Genomic DNA, 15,267 nt, shown 5'->3' with positions numbered 1-15,267 from the left:
ATCGATGATCAGCTTGAATCACGATGGCCCATGTAGCTTCCCGGCTATGTATCTGGGGCGATGAGGTACGAACTTGCAACCAGAGCTCACTGGCGTCACTTTCTGAAGTGCTAGACGATCATTCAATGTCGTAGTTGTTTAAAAGCTTGATACGAAAGAAAGAAAGCTCAGAAATGATGCATCCTTCTTGATTGAGTTCTTCATAAATACATTGTTGTGGGGTAGTACAGGCGTAACGAATGCAGTTACTCTGATGGGACAGGGGTGTTACCTGGGCTATACTGCGGAGCACCCCAATCGGTAGGCCCCGACTTTTTTGCGTAGGGGAAGTTCTTTCCGTTAACTGTTTGCTTAAAGCAGGCCCCATTGATGATACCTCGGAGATATGCCTAGAGACCCGATCAGTACACTCAAGAGAGGCGGGAAAGCAGGGAAATTAACTCACAGAATCATCCCAATCCAGACCGTCCATACCTGCATCGCTCTGATCGGGCCAGGAACTATGCATAAAGTCCAAAGAACAAACGGGTAGGTTAATCATGAGAGCCTTAGGAGGCTTACTGCCGTGTGAACCTCTGAGGAAAGGAAGGGTCTCAGGAACAGTCCAGTTCTTCAAGTAGCCGCCTGCATTCTGCGACGTCTCTGCAGCCATGGCCACATCAAGGGGCTGTAGACCCCATTTCTGAAGACTGTCAAAACCAGGAACCGGATCAAAGACATCCTCTGCAGGATCGGAAATACCCGTGTTCTTGATGAACCAGTAACAGGTGCCGTTATTGCTGCAGGTTCGGTTTGAAACGTCGGAATCGAGATCAAGGTCCGCGGGCGATTTGCCGTTGATGGAATAGGAGTCCTTGACAATATACACCTGTTCCTTTTCCCATATCCATGAAAGTGGACCGCTGACCAAAGTTCCTTTCACGTTGTTCGCGAAATTTGTATGATTGTCCGCCGAATACTGGTTAGCAAAAGCGCCGCCCTTAAGAGCCGCGGGCCCACTGTTTGCGTGGTCGCTGTAGGAATATCCGACTTGACTCTCGTCCACTGGCTTATCCAGGATGGTATTCCCATAGTTCTTAATCTGAACAATGAGCGCGTCCCTTGCGCTGTTGATTCGATGGTTGAGGATTGCTTCCCGGCTGTCTTGCATCTCAGCAATACTAGAATACGAGTCAGCTTGCTTTCAGAACATCAAACCAGGGGGGCCCTAACTAACTTCGGAGAAGATTTGGCCATTTGTGAGACAACACCATTGGCGACAGATACAGAGGCACCAGCCACACCAATGACAGCCCCTACACCTGCCTCACCCACACCTCCTAGGACGGCTGCAAACCCTCCAAAGATAGCGGACATGATAATCAACGCTTCACTTGTCGGATTCTGGGAAGTGCCTAATTAGCATTGCAAAACGGGAGATTACGGTCATCACGACTCACCGAAGTACTTCCTGTATCTGAGTGACTGAAATCTTCAACCAAGAGCTGGGTGTCGCCGGTTGTAATGGTTTCAACCGTTGCCTGAAGACTTCCCTGGAGGCTCTTTACCCATTGCTGGAAGTTCGAAATTGCCCACAGGACGAATAAGTAGAAGGCGTTAAAATCGGCGTTGGACGGACCGTCGCTGTCGGTGCACATGCTGCCGTCAGGATAGTTCAGGACGCAGTTATCACTTTGGTTCCGGAGCTAATCAGCACCCATCGCTATGTCACAGTAACATAAGCCAGACAACGTACTAGTCGCAGTGTTTTGTTCCATAATTAGGTATCTTGTTCATGATCCCCTGTGGGAAGGTCAAGTCTTTGGGAGAATTGGCGCCCGGTGTAGAAGTTCCCCCCCAAATTTCATCGGACCTATTTGTCGATGGTATTAGCAAGCCAACGGGGATTTTTGTACTGATCAAGTACTCTTACATTGAATGTAGCCACAAATCCATATGTAGCTCCTTCCAGACTTGCTGGGTTTTCGGTCCCTTGCAGGTTTTGCGCCAGTCTGGGAGTTTTGTGCCGTTTCTCTTGTGGATAAACGGGACAAACGAGGAACCTTCCTTCTCCCTGCCGGCTGCAAATGGAGCAGCGTTTACGCAAGGAAGGGCTAGGGTGGCCTGGGTTAGACAAGAGTATTGACTTTAGAGGAAAGAAAACTTACCCAAAAGGGCCCCCGTCAGAATGGTAAGGAATCGCATCGCGGAAACGCACAGGAACGACCAATTCTAAAGTACTAAAGCACGGTTCTTTAATCACCGGAAAAGAAAGGCAAAAGGACAACAGGTAAACTGACTCCCACAGCTAGCCAGAGCTTGGAAGACACGAAGTAAATGGAGTATGTGTTGAGTATATACGGGCTGCATCAAGAGAGACTTCTAGCCATATTTATACGATGGTCTTTCAAATTACTTCATGGCATTGCATCAGCAAACAATGAGTCTTTTCCCACAGGCACGATAGGAATATGCCTTGTTCTTGTCTTGTTTTGGTTCAGTTCGCCAATTTCGGGGCCGAGTGATTGTGATCATCGCAATCTGTGACCAGTGTAGCCACCTAAGCTTGCGCTATCATACGAGCCTTATTTCATTATGGGTCGACTGGATATATAGGGATGCAACCGCCCAAAATAATACTTCGCGAGTCATTCATTCTTCAAACCCCATGAATGCTTGTCTAGGGTATTATCTCATGATCGTCGGCCGATGCATTAATTGGCAAGGCTCCGACAAGGTATGGAGACTAGTGCAATCCTTCAGACCCAAAAAAGGAAATCTTCCACAAGACAGAGCACGTTTCCATGCAGGTTTGGTAGGTCATTGCTTATCTCTACATATGTTAGAGCTCGGCCTGGAGGTGCCAAACCCGCCGCGTGCGTGTGTCAGATTGGCCCCCGATCATCGTCACCAGTTCGAAACCAACTACTCTCCGTAGTGTATAGACAGTATGTAGTATTGGGGGCGGGGCTTTACGCGTACTCCATATATTGGATCGAAGGACAGACGATCAGGAGAAACACATGGACTTCTCGTGGGGGCTTGACTCGCTTAACTCGCTTGTCTCGACGGCGCATAGTATGCTTTGTATTAGGTATTACAATCCAAATGCTGGTCTGGACTGCGTTTTATATGAGGCACGAAATTCAATTACCTTCTAAAATCCTCATGGAAGGACCCGCCTCAACTGTAGATATCAAAAAAACCGACAAGCAATTGACAAGACCATCAAGCACAGCGCCGAGACTAATTAGGCGACAACTGGCAATCATCATTATTACCGTCTTTTGCATGAAGAGAAATCCCTAAATTTGCCGTCCAGGAGGCGCGCTGATCAGGGGCTGGGGATTGTATAGGAGTTGCATCGGGTTAGAGTTCCAAAGCACTAAAGGTCAAAAGTTGGGATGGGGCATCATGTCAGGCATATAGCGACTGAAGGTCTGAGCATATTGAATCATACGCGAGTCAGATACAGGGAGAAAGCCCCATCTGGGGTCTATTGATCAACCCATCACCGCACAGTTGACGTACCGGTCTCCACGCAAGGTCCATCACGAGTAGATAAATCTTTCCGAAATGTCTGTGCAGGTTTGCGAGCCTTGTTCGACTATCTCTCCCAACCACCATGGGGCCTATACCGATGGCCTTCGACCGGTGTGGCGCAGTCTATGTACGCCTTTTACAAAATAATCGGGGAAATAATCTTATACACAGACCGCGATTAGCGGCGACAAAGTGATCAAAAGACGCTTAATGAGATCGGTATTATTTTGAAGGAATGCCTTAAGCTTGCTAGCCCCGCCCCCTAACCATGGGGGCATTTTCTCCACATGTTACTCGGTATAGGGGATGGATATATTAGTAGATAACCCTGAGGGCTGCTTCCTATCAATCGGACGCTTCATGAGATGGAGAGGATAATTCAGAAGTTATAAAAATCCGTTTGTACATTGAAATCTATCCGTGATGTCGTGATATCTATACAAGCTCAAGAGATATATGACCAAGCACCATGCCACCAACGCCAAACAGCTCATGAATGTCTAAAGATCGTTCAAAATATCTTGCACCGAGTCACCTCCATCGAAGACATGGGTACCATGGCCTTGGCAACTGACGTCCGAAGAGCTAGGGCCACCGGCAGACTCAATGGCACGCTCAACACACCCTGCCGCGATCAATGTGGGGAGATTAAACTTGGCAGCAACGCCATAAGTAGTCGAGTCGCTGAAGTCCCAAGCAGTTATGTCACCACAACCTCCCTCTTGCTTTTTGAGACTGCTTTCAATGTCGGCGAAATTGACATTCCAATTCTGGATGTCGTAAACGACAAACATGAACGCCGCAATCTCACTCCACATGGCGCAGCTCGCTTGTGGTGAGGGTGCTGAGCTAGGTGTGCTAGAACTAGGACGTGGAGTATAGGTGATACTCGGAGGACCCACTGGTGGAACGGAACGGGTGCGAGTAGGTCTGCGCGAGGATGTAGGCGGGTGAACGGAGTGAGGAGGTAAACGAGGAGGCCTGTGAGAAGATGTATTCCCACTACCAGGTTTCGAGGCGGAGGGTTGAGGAGCAGTCGACTGTTTAGGCTTGGTAGTCCATGACTTGGAACCACCACCCGAAGCTCCCGGTCCTGTCGCGGACGAAGGACCTGGTCGATTCGACGATGGGGGAGCTGTCCGAGAGGAAGGATCTGCTGGTCCCGTCGACTGAGGCTTGGAGCTTGGCGAGTTGGGTGGAATTATCGAGGACGGAGGTGCTGGCCGAGATGAAGGAGTTGACGGTCCCGGTGGCTGAGACTTGGAACTTGGTGAGTTGGGTGGAAGTGTCGAGGATGGGCCTGAACCACTCTTTGAAGTAGTTGAAGTGTGAGAGTGAGTGCTCAGTGGCACACTGCTCTTGGACGAAATCCCTGAAGAAGAGATGGTGCTGGCCATAGATGCTAGTGCCACCAGCAGCGATTGCTGTTCCTGAAGCCAGTTGCTATTACCATCCCAATTCCACCTGTCATAAATTGGAGTCTCCACCGCAACGGATGCAGAGCTACTAGAACTGCCCGAAGCAGACACAGTGGACGTGGAATCAGTAACAGAACACCCAGTGGTTGTGGAGCAAGTTCCCTGTTCCAGGATGTCAGTTCCTTTTCTTGATTATGAAGGCTGAAGGACATACCGTGATCGTAGTAGTGGTGATAGTGCTCGCCCTATACGGCGTATAGCTGCTGATAGTCACATCGCAGGTGCTTGCAACAGTCGCCGAACATGAGCTGCTACTGCCACTTGTACTGCTGCTATCTGTGGAGGTAGACGAGTCGGAATTGGAAGAGTCCGATGAGTGATTGTTGTCATCTCCCTCCGGTGGGCCTGGTTCAGGGCCCCCTGCCGGCGGGCCACCACCTCCAAGAGAGGGTATGTGTGGTTGCCAGCTGCAACAAAGCCCCCAGGATGTTCCGCTCCCGGGTTGATCAGCACAGAAGATTGGGATAATACATTTACTGCCGAGATCACAGAGGGGCCCAGTGCATTTCCACACTCCAGTGGGCTGCCCACCCTCAGAGCTGGTGCGTGTCGAGACGTAGGTGACCTGTGTAGTAGAGTCCCCATTGGTGACGGGGATAACCTGAAATATAAACAATCAGAATAGTCCTTGATAAAAGTACATAGCGAATAAACTCACGGTTGAGGGAATTGCAGCACCGGACGAGGAAGGCGTTGGGGGCGCGGACGTAATGCTCGGAGTGGACGAGGGTCCAGTTGAGGAGGGTCCAGTTGGGCCCCCAACACCTGAAGATCCTTGTCCAGTATGGTGCCCGCTGGTTGGATTCGCTGAGGGTCCTGAATGAACCGATCCGGAGGGAAATACGGAAGATGGTTTATGACTGCTGCTCACAGTGCCACTGTGATGCGGCTTGTTGCTCGAAGAAGCACCGGCAGGAAGTATGTTGCGTTCATAGCGAGCCTTGAGGCTATTTCCCTGGTTTCGTTGCGTTTGCTCTGAAGTGAGTTTGATAACTTCTCCCTTCGTGGTCGCGGTAACACCACCCTCGCCACTCGGAGGGTTGATCAACCTTGCAACTAGCCCTAGCGTTAGCGGGAGATAAACACAAAGACATAGGGAGACAACTTACCAAGCCCAAAGTAGGCAAAGCTTTCTGCATTCTTGTATGCATTTGGATTGGATGATTTGCCAAGCTTCACACAGTTGCTCCAACCTAAGGCGGATCAGACTGCGTGCTTTGTATTGACCAAGGGGAGAATTTAGCCCTACCGTAACTGCCAAAATCTCCTCCACTATCATCTGTCTGGGTATCATGATCTCCGGGGAACCTTTTTACTGCATGAGTCATTTCATGTAGCATCGTGTGGTCGAACAGGGCGATAAAATCGATCTGAGTCCGGAGAGTAATTTTGTTGAATAGGTCCTGGAAGGGCTTTACGACCTTCCCCCATCCGTGAATCGAGTTCTTTGACGACATTAGCAACTTTCCGTATTCATTAATAGTAAGGATTAGATCGTCCATACCGAGAACTGTTCTTTGGATTCAGTGAAGAAATCCAGGTACCAACTACATATATCAATTTGAGCGGCAAAGAAATTGTTCAAATCCGTCATAGCCTTTTAGTAGTCAGCTACCATTTGATTTAACAGGAATAAAACCACATACCATGACTGGGAATGGTTTGACGGACTTGCAGCCCTTCCAAGCCATGTCCATTTTTACCTCCTTTTTCGATGCGGTATCGCAGGCATATCCGGGTTTTTTGTTCTGCTTGCAGTCTTCATTCTCAATGTAGCGAGAATAGTCGCAGTAGACAATCAGATCTGTGGCTCTGGGCGGACTCTTTGAAGGAGCTTTGAAGTCTAGGACTCCTTGGAATATATCCTGAATGTAAGTCCACTGTGCATGGCCGGTGTTCACACTTTTTTGACCATTGTCGTTGGTGACAGCCCATGCGAACATGTTTTCCAGAAGGTCAATTTCAGCCTGGTTATAGGTCCCCCCGTTGAGGGCATTCCACGCATCCAATCCGGACTGTGCAAGCTCGAAGGCATCATCCATGGCCTTCGTGACCAGTTTGTTATGCCCTAAACTTTTATCAGTCGCTGATATTTCACAAAAAGGCCATAGTTGAGCTGGGAATATGCGTACCAAGATCAGTACAACGTTGGTCAAGGGCCCAAGCATTGGCATAGGATGCCAATGCTAGTGTTGGCACTAGCAGATTTTTGAAACCCTTCATCTTTAGTAGATATCAGGTTGTTATGGAAGAGAAATAAAGCATGAAGTTTCCGAAACTTATTCCTCTTGGGAACAGAAGGGTCTTATATACTCACCTCAGGGGGCTTGGAGAATAGACGCAGCAAATTGTACTATTTTAACTACGGTGGGGGCCACAATCTAGGCGTCACTCAACTAAAAAAAGAGCCTAATGTACTAGAGATCCTCTCATTATAAAGCATCAAGAATGCAAATTACGAGAGTCACCTTATTATTTCAGGTCGTCGCTTTCAGCAACCAAGATTCTGGTCTAGTCTTACTTGAGTTTGTTGACGATTAGATACATGTGCGCCAGAATTTTGAGTCTACTGTGAATAAGAAATATCAAAATATCATCTTTACAACTGAAACAGGATACTTTGCGCTGGTTAGCGCAAAAAAACCATTTCGGATCAACAAGGCATATTGAAGACCTCGGAAGCCCTGACGATCTCAAACTCTAATTGCCGCTAACAACACAGCCAGCCGGAGAAAACATCCCCATCTATTTACCCCTTATTTGAGTAGTAACCCTTTCTATTATCAACCCGTCTAGTGCTCACTATTATCCGGGCCTTGGGGATCTTTCAGTAAATCCTGGGCTTGTGAGAGAGTATATAAAGGCTTTTGGCCGCTTGGCCTCGGGTCATTAACCTCATTCACTATGTGGTATCTTTTAGGGTGGGGGCCACTAGCGCCTTTTTGATCCTGACACAGCCCTTGTGAAGAAATTTGGGTCTCCGCCTCAGCCTCGTTTTAAATTAGGCGTGCTGCCGAACCCAAGATGTAAGACAAACTGGAGGCGAAGCACGAGCGCTGCATATTAATATACAAAAAGGTTACATCGGTCTCTTTTTTCGCGCGCGCATCCGCTTCTACGATTGAGCGACGATATTATTGAGATATGCTGACAGTCTGTTAGATAATTTTTCTGCACAAATCCTCGAAGGATCAGGAATATCTATTGCGTCTCAGTCCGAAGACTTCGGTTGAACCAGGGACTTGTAGAGTACTAAAATCTATGTCTCTTTGCTGCTTTTATCTGTGTTCGAAGTTAGAAGACTCATAAACAACGTAATGCGGTGCCGAGGTCGAGTCATAATCATTCCAACGAACCTATCTGTTCCGGCGCCTTTCGTCTATACTCGATAATGTGGAGCCCTTGTGTGAGCGTCGGGCGTGCTATGATATGGACTCAACAAAGGCGCGCGCTTCTATCTTGCATATCTAGAAATATCTACCAGTAAGTTTCTTGGTTCCATGCTGACAGGGGTTGAAGTTTCACCAAATTGTCTGAAACAAAAGGTATGGCTTTATTTTAGTTCGCTATATTTTTAGATGATCCTGTGATTTTAACGTTGTTTATTTGTGAATTATATCTTTCATTTTACTCACTACCAGCCAATTATTCAAGTCTTCATGGTCAGGATCGCTAATGTACCACGTGATTTGGTGCGCAATGTGGTAACCGGTATCATAAAACCAACAGAAAGCCCCAGTGATTAGAAATTGCCTTCATCTGCTGCAATGCCGCTGCAGCCTTTATGACACGACCAGCATGTCTAAACGTAGAAATTTAGTTCTTTTCAGTATTGACTGCGCCTGTCATAACCCTTCCAGCCACAGATCTCTGGGTCGTACTTAGTGATATCTATAGAACGTAGAATTAGGGCATGTAGATTTTCAAAACTTAGTGATATGCTTGGTTGATATGTAGGCTAGTGAGTATCGTTACTTACTAGAACATTCATCACCGTCAGAGGTAGCGAAAGCTTCAGAAGTGCCTGTGCAGCTAGCCACACTATCACAGAGCTATCTGCCGTATTATCTCCCCTCCTTTCCAAAAAAGCTCCGCCCTCGACTCTTTCAACACAGAAAATAGCACAACAATCAAAGGAATGACAAGAGAATTGACAAAGGAAATAAAGAGAATGCAATCAGTTGGAGTCAGTGAGTAATGAGAGTACTAACCAAGGGACTGATTATATGCCGTGCATACATTCTACTAATTGATTTGATCATATTGACGGACTCCAATCAACAGTGCCGTCTTCATGAAGTGCCACCTGTGTAGTCCAGTCCTTGCGCTCTTGGATAAAGAGTTTCCATGCCAGTTCCGCAATCTTAGTCGGGTTTAAAGCCAAGGCATCCGGCGCGACTTGTCCCCCAATCACTACAAGGCCGACATGCACACCCTGTGGGGTGAATGTTTTGACTAGCGACTTGACCAGGTTTGCCTGTGCAGCTTTGACCATGGACAGAGCAAAGAGCTCGGGGATCGGATCATTAGGGAGAAAACTGCTGGTCACCAACAGTGATGGTTTCCAGTCTGCCTCAGAATGGGATTGCGTCTTCTGAAGCAGAAGCGGTACCGCCCAACGCGACGTCACGTAGAGAGCTGAAGCCGAGACCTATACTTTCTCTTTAGTATATACTGGAGTAACTCGTTAAGTGGAGAAGGTATAGAATACCCGAAAATCTTCCTCGATGCTCTCTAGAGGGAACTGGAAGAGCAGGCTGCTGTCCACCCGCGCAGCGTTGAAATAAACACATTCCAGCGTACCAAACTGTTCCACTTCGGCCAATGCTTGCTGCAGCCGACTCGGATCACTGATGTCCACCTGCCATGTCCGGACGACGACCACCCTGTTGACGCTCGCTGCCGCTGCGAGCACTGCCTCTCGGTCCCTCTGCAGCTGCTGGGCGTTCCGCGCGAATAAAGCAACCCGGTCGAAACGCTGCTGAGCGAAATGCGACGCAACGGCCACACCAATCCCTGGGCCGGAGCCAATCAGCAGCAGCATGCGGGCAGATGCAGGTTCCATGGGATCTTATTTGGAAAAAAAGAAGTTGCGTGAATGTAAGCGTATTTTGCCGAACGTGATACAGAAAGAACCTTCTGCTAATGATATAAAAAAGCACTTAGAAGAAAGCAACGGTATGTTCATGCTTTATAAATGATTATGAGATGCCATCGAAGGTTGACCATCCTCGACATGTACGCTAGCGGCCGATGGTGGATGGGCCAGTGTAAGCTAAAATATGTCGCGCGCTCCGATACGCCAACATTATTGGTCAATGGATTTGAAGCTCTGTTCTTCCGCGGATATCGAACAGTGTGGAATACAACGTACACGCGTCAGTAGTATGTTTTTTCAAAATCCACTGGAAGAAATATACCTTGGGGTTTATCATTGAGCGCCGAGACAAAAACTAGCGGCCGCCGCCTGTCCATAATGCGGCTGGAGAACCACCAGTGTCAGCACTAGTGGCCGCTGTCAGTAAGACGGCTGGAGAACCCCGCCGATATACGATGTGATAAATGGTATATGGGACAAAATTTTGTCCCATTTGCAACCAAAGCAATTCACATACACGAAATCTGTATCTGCCTGTACAACATGGTTGATTTCACCCTTTCTGAATCTGAGCAGCAAATAAGGGCAGCAGCGCGCACTTTCGCCTCCGCCCATCTTGCTAGTGCTAAAGCCATCTACTCCAAGTTGTCAACGCCCGAAGAGCGATTCCAGGCTCTCCAACCCATCTACGAGGCTGCAGTCAAGGCCGGTCTCATCAAAGGCCAAGTACCAGCCGCAGTCGGGGGTAACAGTACCAGCTTAGTGGAAGCGGCCATTCTGGTAGAGGAGTTTTATGCGGTTGAAGCGTCCGCCTCCTTGACAATCTTCGGCACAGGACTGGGCCTCACCCCTCTGGCGCTGGCGTATCGGCCCTCCGTCCACAAATTCTTGGACCCTTTCCTCTCGGGTGAAGGTTCACCGCTTGCATCATTGGTCTTCTCGGAGCCTGCTGGAGTGGTAGGTATCCTATGTTCTTTTCTTTTTAGTTCTAACAATTTGTTTGCAGGCAAATTGGCTAGAGCCTGGAGCGACCGGCCTACAGACGACTGCTCGCCGCGAGGGAGATGAGTGGATTCTGAATGGAGAGAAGGTGTGTATCCAAAACTGAGGATTCTACCTGAGTGTGCCGTGCTAGGTTGAGGCTAAACTTACTTGACTCAGATGTGGGCAACAAATTCTGCAGGTTGGGACTTCAAAGGCGCCGATCTGAGTTGCGTGGTGTGCCGGTGCGTCAACGAAGAGGTGGTTGCGCAGGCGACCCATCCGCGCGATCTCATCATGATCGTACTGGTCACGCGGCAGGATATTGAGCGCAATGAACGAGAATGCTTTCAGATCTTAAAACATCTCGAGACCGCGGGACACGCTGCTGTATCTGGGCCTCATCTCAAGGTAAGTTCCCCGCATACGCAGAGAGGACAGGAGCTCAAATAGACATAAGTATACGAATCTACGAGTTCCAGCCGAGAATATCCTATGTGCTCCCGGAACGGGCGCCCCTATTGTGACGCACTCCTTCGACATCTCTGGTAGGTGCACATGCTATGCAAAAGAGATGAAGAATTAAGAGGTTGACCGGAATGCAGCAATGCTCGTGGGTGCAATGGGTGTAGGCATTCAACGAGCAGTCTTTGACGCAGCACTGGCATTCTCACGCGACCCTCGCGGAGGCACCGTGCCCATCGGTCAGCGTCAATCGGTGGCCGATCTCCTGATAAATATCAAAATGCGCACTGAAACGTCACGATATCTGACATGGAAAGCGGCGCATTGCTTAGCGTCGGATCAGGGCGAGTATGCTCAGCGGCGGGAGCCGGCGCTGCTAGCAAAGATATACTGCTCAGATGCGTCAGTGCAGTCATGTACAGATGCTATCAATGCAGTGGGCATGTAAGTTTCATCTGCAAGTGCTATGTATAGGTAAATCTGATTCGGGATTGATAGATCCGCATATAACCTCGAGATGCCCTTCGCGGAGTTGCTCTCCACAGCCATTGTTCTGCCCATCTTCGATGGGGGAAATATCGGCATCCGTAGAAGGGCGTTGCAGGAGCTGTTCATGGCGGAAGGGTATCAGCGATGGGAAACAAGCTTCGGAATTCATGAGAATCAATGAAAGAATCGTCTTTGCATAGCATAACCCACTAGGACCTCTTTTTCATGTTCTATCGAACAACGGAGTACCGAGCCGTAGCTGGGTAGTGTAAGCCTTAAATATCCAACTAGCGGCCGCATATGTTAAGTTACGCCGTGGTCAGTCTTGTAATAAACGAGCCATGCAACCTACTTGGTGGATGGTATCCCGGGCACTAGTTCGTTTTCAGTCTGTCATCTGATCTGAGACATAAATACCGGCAACTCGCACTATCCGGCTCTTGTAGAATGAAACTACAAAAAAGCACTAGACGTTGCATCTTCCACCATGAGCCGCGAACCAACTGTGGTAGACCCAGCCCCTACCATCTGCTTGCAACCGGTTGGCCTACATCTTGGACCCTTGCTGAGAGGTTGTAATCTTGGTAACTATACATGGCTCATTACTCAACAATTACAAGCACTCTCCCCATATATCGAACTCATGATAAGCCGACAGAGTCAATGCGACTTCCAGCAGGGTGACGCATGCACTTCATTACAGGCACTTATTCTTTTGGTTCCTTAGATATGCTTTACTGATGTACAGACTCGTCATTATATAGATATGCCTGTAGTAGGCATAACATCAATCTACAGTCGACAAAGGCTCTGTCGAAGGCCGTCAAGTGATCGCCTCTCAATAGGAACCAACCAACACCTTCGGTCCCTTCCTCGCTCCTTCGTTCCCCTCGTTCCAAGGACCGAGTCCTCATTCAGTTCGAGAGATACGCAACCTCATAACAGTACAATGGAATGCAAAAAAGAAAAAGAAAAACCAGGCACGTCTTTCCGCTTTTTTCGTCTTCGTTTGAGATGTGCAATAGGAAGAGATTCTTCACTAAGAGAGCTACTGCATCGAGATATTAGTGGAAGGTACCTCAGCAACCAGGTCAGTGAATGTATATTCATGATCTGGTCTTTAGATGAAGTCGTACACAAAGAGTGCGCGGTTGAACTATGTTGGATAGGAAAACTTCACCCAATTCGTTCGAGATATTTCTCTGGAAATATAGTCAGCATTAGCGACTGTTCCATCTCAACCACCCAGGCGAGGTTGCATATATATCATACCTGCAAGATCCCAGGTTCTTGTGGCATACGAAAGTGTTTGTCGGAGAGGTTCATAATCCACGCTGGGTCGTCCCGTCTCAAGCCGATTCAACCAAACCGCTGTGAGAGCAGTTTCTCCTGCACATATGACTGCCGGCAACGGCACCCAGCTGATTTTATCACCCAGTGGGATCGCATTGAATTTTGAACAGATATCCCATACCATGTTGATGATAGAGGATAGCGCGAGAATAGACAATGTTTGCGTGTGGAACGCTTCTGAACGATATGACATGACCTCCTGGTCACTATTTCCAAACCCCATTCGACTCCGATGAAGGCTGAGAGCAGACCTACTTAAGTAAGTGTCAGGTCCCTGGAATGGAAGGAGGTTACTCACATCAAGGCAATTGCGTTGGCGCCGCACAGGGTCTCCCAACGACCGGGTGTTTGCTCAAATAGCTTTTCCATGAATCTAATCAAAGTACTATCGAGAACCCCAAACTTACGTATGAAGCAGTCGGAGTCTTCTAAGTTCTGCAGTGCCTGCACCTGGCCGAGAAGGTGGACGCCTTGAATCTCGCGGGCAAAGTAGGAGACTGAGATGTCCAGCGGTGTGGAAAAAGACGGCTGAAAGAACCTCTGAAAAGGCCCTTTTGGGACGCGTTCCCATTCCCGATCATCTACCGGGAGTCGGAAGTGGCTAGCGGGCTTATCCACCACATGTGGCGCTTGGAAATCCGTCGCAACCTGGTGAATAAGTCTACATGTGATGAGGGTTCACTTCCTTAGCCCTGAAAGTTCAAGTTGGCGGGCCTTCAAGCTTACCTGTCCAGCATATATGTTCCCAACCAGACCCGCCTCCGCTCTTCACCCTCAGCCCATGATGGGTAGTCCTGGCTTTCTTGCAGATCAATGTTTAACTTCAGGACGTACCCTAGCCTTGCACAAGTTCCAATATTCAGAGATGCTGCTTGAAAACGGGCAGATCCTAGTTCATACAACACGAGCACGAGCCCGACCTGCACCAATTCCAAAGACGGTGGGAGAACAGACTGGAGAAAAGAGAATAGGTATCGACAGAGATAGTAGAGCTGGCTCTGGCAATCGTCGCTACTTCCCATTCCTCCTGTCATTGTGAGGGACACTGTCAGGAAGAGAAGTGCAGTTTCTGCCCGAGGAGCATGTTGCAGCTGTGAAAGTCGCCTTCGAAACACCTGCTCCTGGATGACCGGTAACCACGAATGAATGCTTGCAAAGTAAGCCTCCAGAGTGGCGTCTGTAGATGAAGTTTCCTTAGCCAGTGTGGTTGTGCACATTTTCACAAAGAATCGATGGATATCCGGGCCCCACGCCTGCATTTCCTGCCGGGAAGGTTGCAGGGACTGGAGGGTGTCCGGAAGCCATTTGTGATCTTGAATCACTGGTACATGAAATAGAATGGAATCTGGCAGAGAGTGATGTGTGTTCAAGTGCTGTTCCGTCTTATACCAATTATAGTTGCAATCCAGTTTCATCCTTTTGCTCCGTTAACCAAGATCGAATCGAGGGTAGGGAATGACAATAAGGGGGAAACAAGGAAAGGACGCAGATACTTTACACATCGACTACATTGTGGCATCTGCTTATCACATTTTCGCTTTTGACTTCGACAAAAGGCACAGGCATTAGGCGCACGGGAGTGGGTGGAGCTGGACATTTCAGAGAGCTGACAACCTACGCCACAGAAAATGACTCGAGTATTGCAGGTCAAGATTGACGGGGTGAAAAATCGGACCAAGAAAGTGACCAAATTGATGCTGCTTCTTATATTTGAGGTGTGTTCAGCATTTGGTTGGAGCAGATAGTGAGGCTCGATAGGGGTAAATCAGTAGGGACTAGAACGCGGGTTTGGCGGGGTCTCAGCTGTCAAGGATCCGCCCACACGTAAGCCGCCTATAGGTTCTTGGCAGGGTGAACGAGTAAGGGAGAAATATCGGCCAT

The 15,267-nt window shown here is 48.6% G+C and overlaps 5 protein-coding genes across 5 annotated transcripts; 1 reads left to right on the top strand and 4 right to left on the bottom strand.

The window, feature by feature from the left end:
* Positions 1 to 436: 436 nt before the first annotated feature.
* On the bottom strand, positions 437 to 1,150 carry N7474_006849 (uncharacterized protein; the record flags this gene model as incomplete). Its single annotated transcript, XM_057198259.1, has 1 exon — positions 437 to 1,150. One exon carries the CDS (start codon positions 1,148 to 1,150, stop codon positions 437 to 439), a length of 714 nt encoding a protein of 237 aa, XP_057051699.1.
* Positions 1,151 to 4,022: 2,872 nt separating this feature from the next.
* Positions 4,023 to 7,223, bottom strand: N7474_006848 (uncharacterized protein; the record flags this gene model as incomplete). The annotated part of the gene is made up of 10 exons (XM_057198258.1): positions 4,023 to 4,380; positions 4,425 to 4,562; positions 4,634 to 4,965; positions 5,155 to 5,601; positions 5,659 to 6,056; positions 6,110 to 6,193; positions 6,250 to 6,445; positions 6,505 to 6,597; positions 6,647 to 7,068; positions 7,133 to 7,223. 10 exons carry the CDS (start codon positions 7,221 to 7,223, stop codon positions 4,023 to 4,025), a joined length of 2,559 nt encoding a protein of 852 aa, XP_057051698.1.
* Positions 7,224 to 9,258: 2,035 nt separating this feature from the next.
* On the bottom strand, positions 9,259 to 10,065 carry N7474_006847 (putative short-chain alcohol dehydrogenase; the record flags this gene model as incomplete). Its single annotated transcript, XM_057198257.1, has 2 exons — positions 9,259 to 9,651; positions 9,712 to 10,065. 2 exons carry the CDS (start codon positions 10,063 to 10,065, stop codon positions 9,259 to 9,261), a joined length of 747 nt encoding a protein of 248 aa, XP_057051697.1.
* Positions 10,066 to 10,641: 576 nt separating this feature from the next.
* Positions 10,642 to 12,214, top strand: N7474_006846 (acyl-CoA dehydrogenase family protein; the record flags this gene model as incomplete). Its single annotated transcript, XM_057198256.1, has 6 exons — positions 10,642 to 11,055; positions 11,105 to 11,188; positions 11,260 to 11,490; positions 11,540 to 11,627; positions 11,685 to 11,988; positions 12,043 to 12,214. 6 exons carry the CDS (start codon positions 10,642 to 10,644, stop codon positions 12,212 to 12,214), a joined length of 1,293 nt encoding a protein of 430 aa, XP_057051696.1.
* A 995-nt stretch (positions 12,215 to 13,209) lies between these two features.
* On the bottom strand, positions 13,210 to 14,645 carry N7474_006845 (uncharacterized protein; the record flags this gene model as incomplete). The annotated part of the gene is made up of 4 exons (XM_057198255.1): positions 13,210 to 13,235; positions 13,306 to 13,637; positions 13,685 to 14,047; positions 14,113 to 14,645. 4 exons carry the CDS (start codon positions 14,643 to 14,645, stop codon positions 13,210 to 13,212), a joined length of 1,254 nt encoding a protein of 417 aa, XP_057051695.1.
* Between the last annotated feature and the right edge of the window lie 622 nt (positions 14,646 to 15,267).

The sequence above is a fragment of the Penicillium riverlandense genome (genome assembly GCF_028828495.1).
Source record: "Penicillium riverlandense strain IBT 135883 chromosome Unknown utg000006l_segment0_segment0, whole genome shotgun sequence".
In the NCBI taxonomy this organism is placed as follows: Eukaryota; Fungi; Ascomycota; class Eurotiomycetes; order Eurotiales; family Aspergillaceae; genus Penicillium; species Penicillium riverlandense.
The sequence above is the reverse complement of the archived record's forward strand: the minus strand, read 5'-3'. Positions and strand labels throughout refer to the sequence as shown.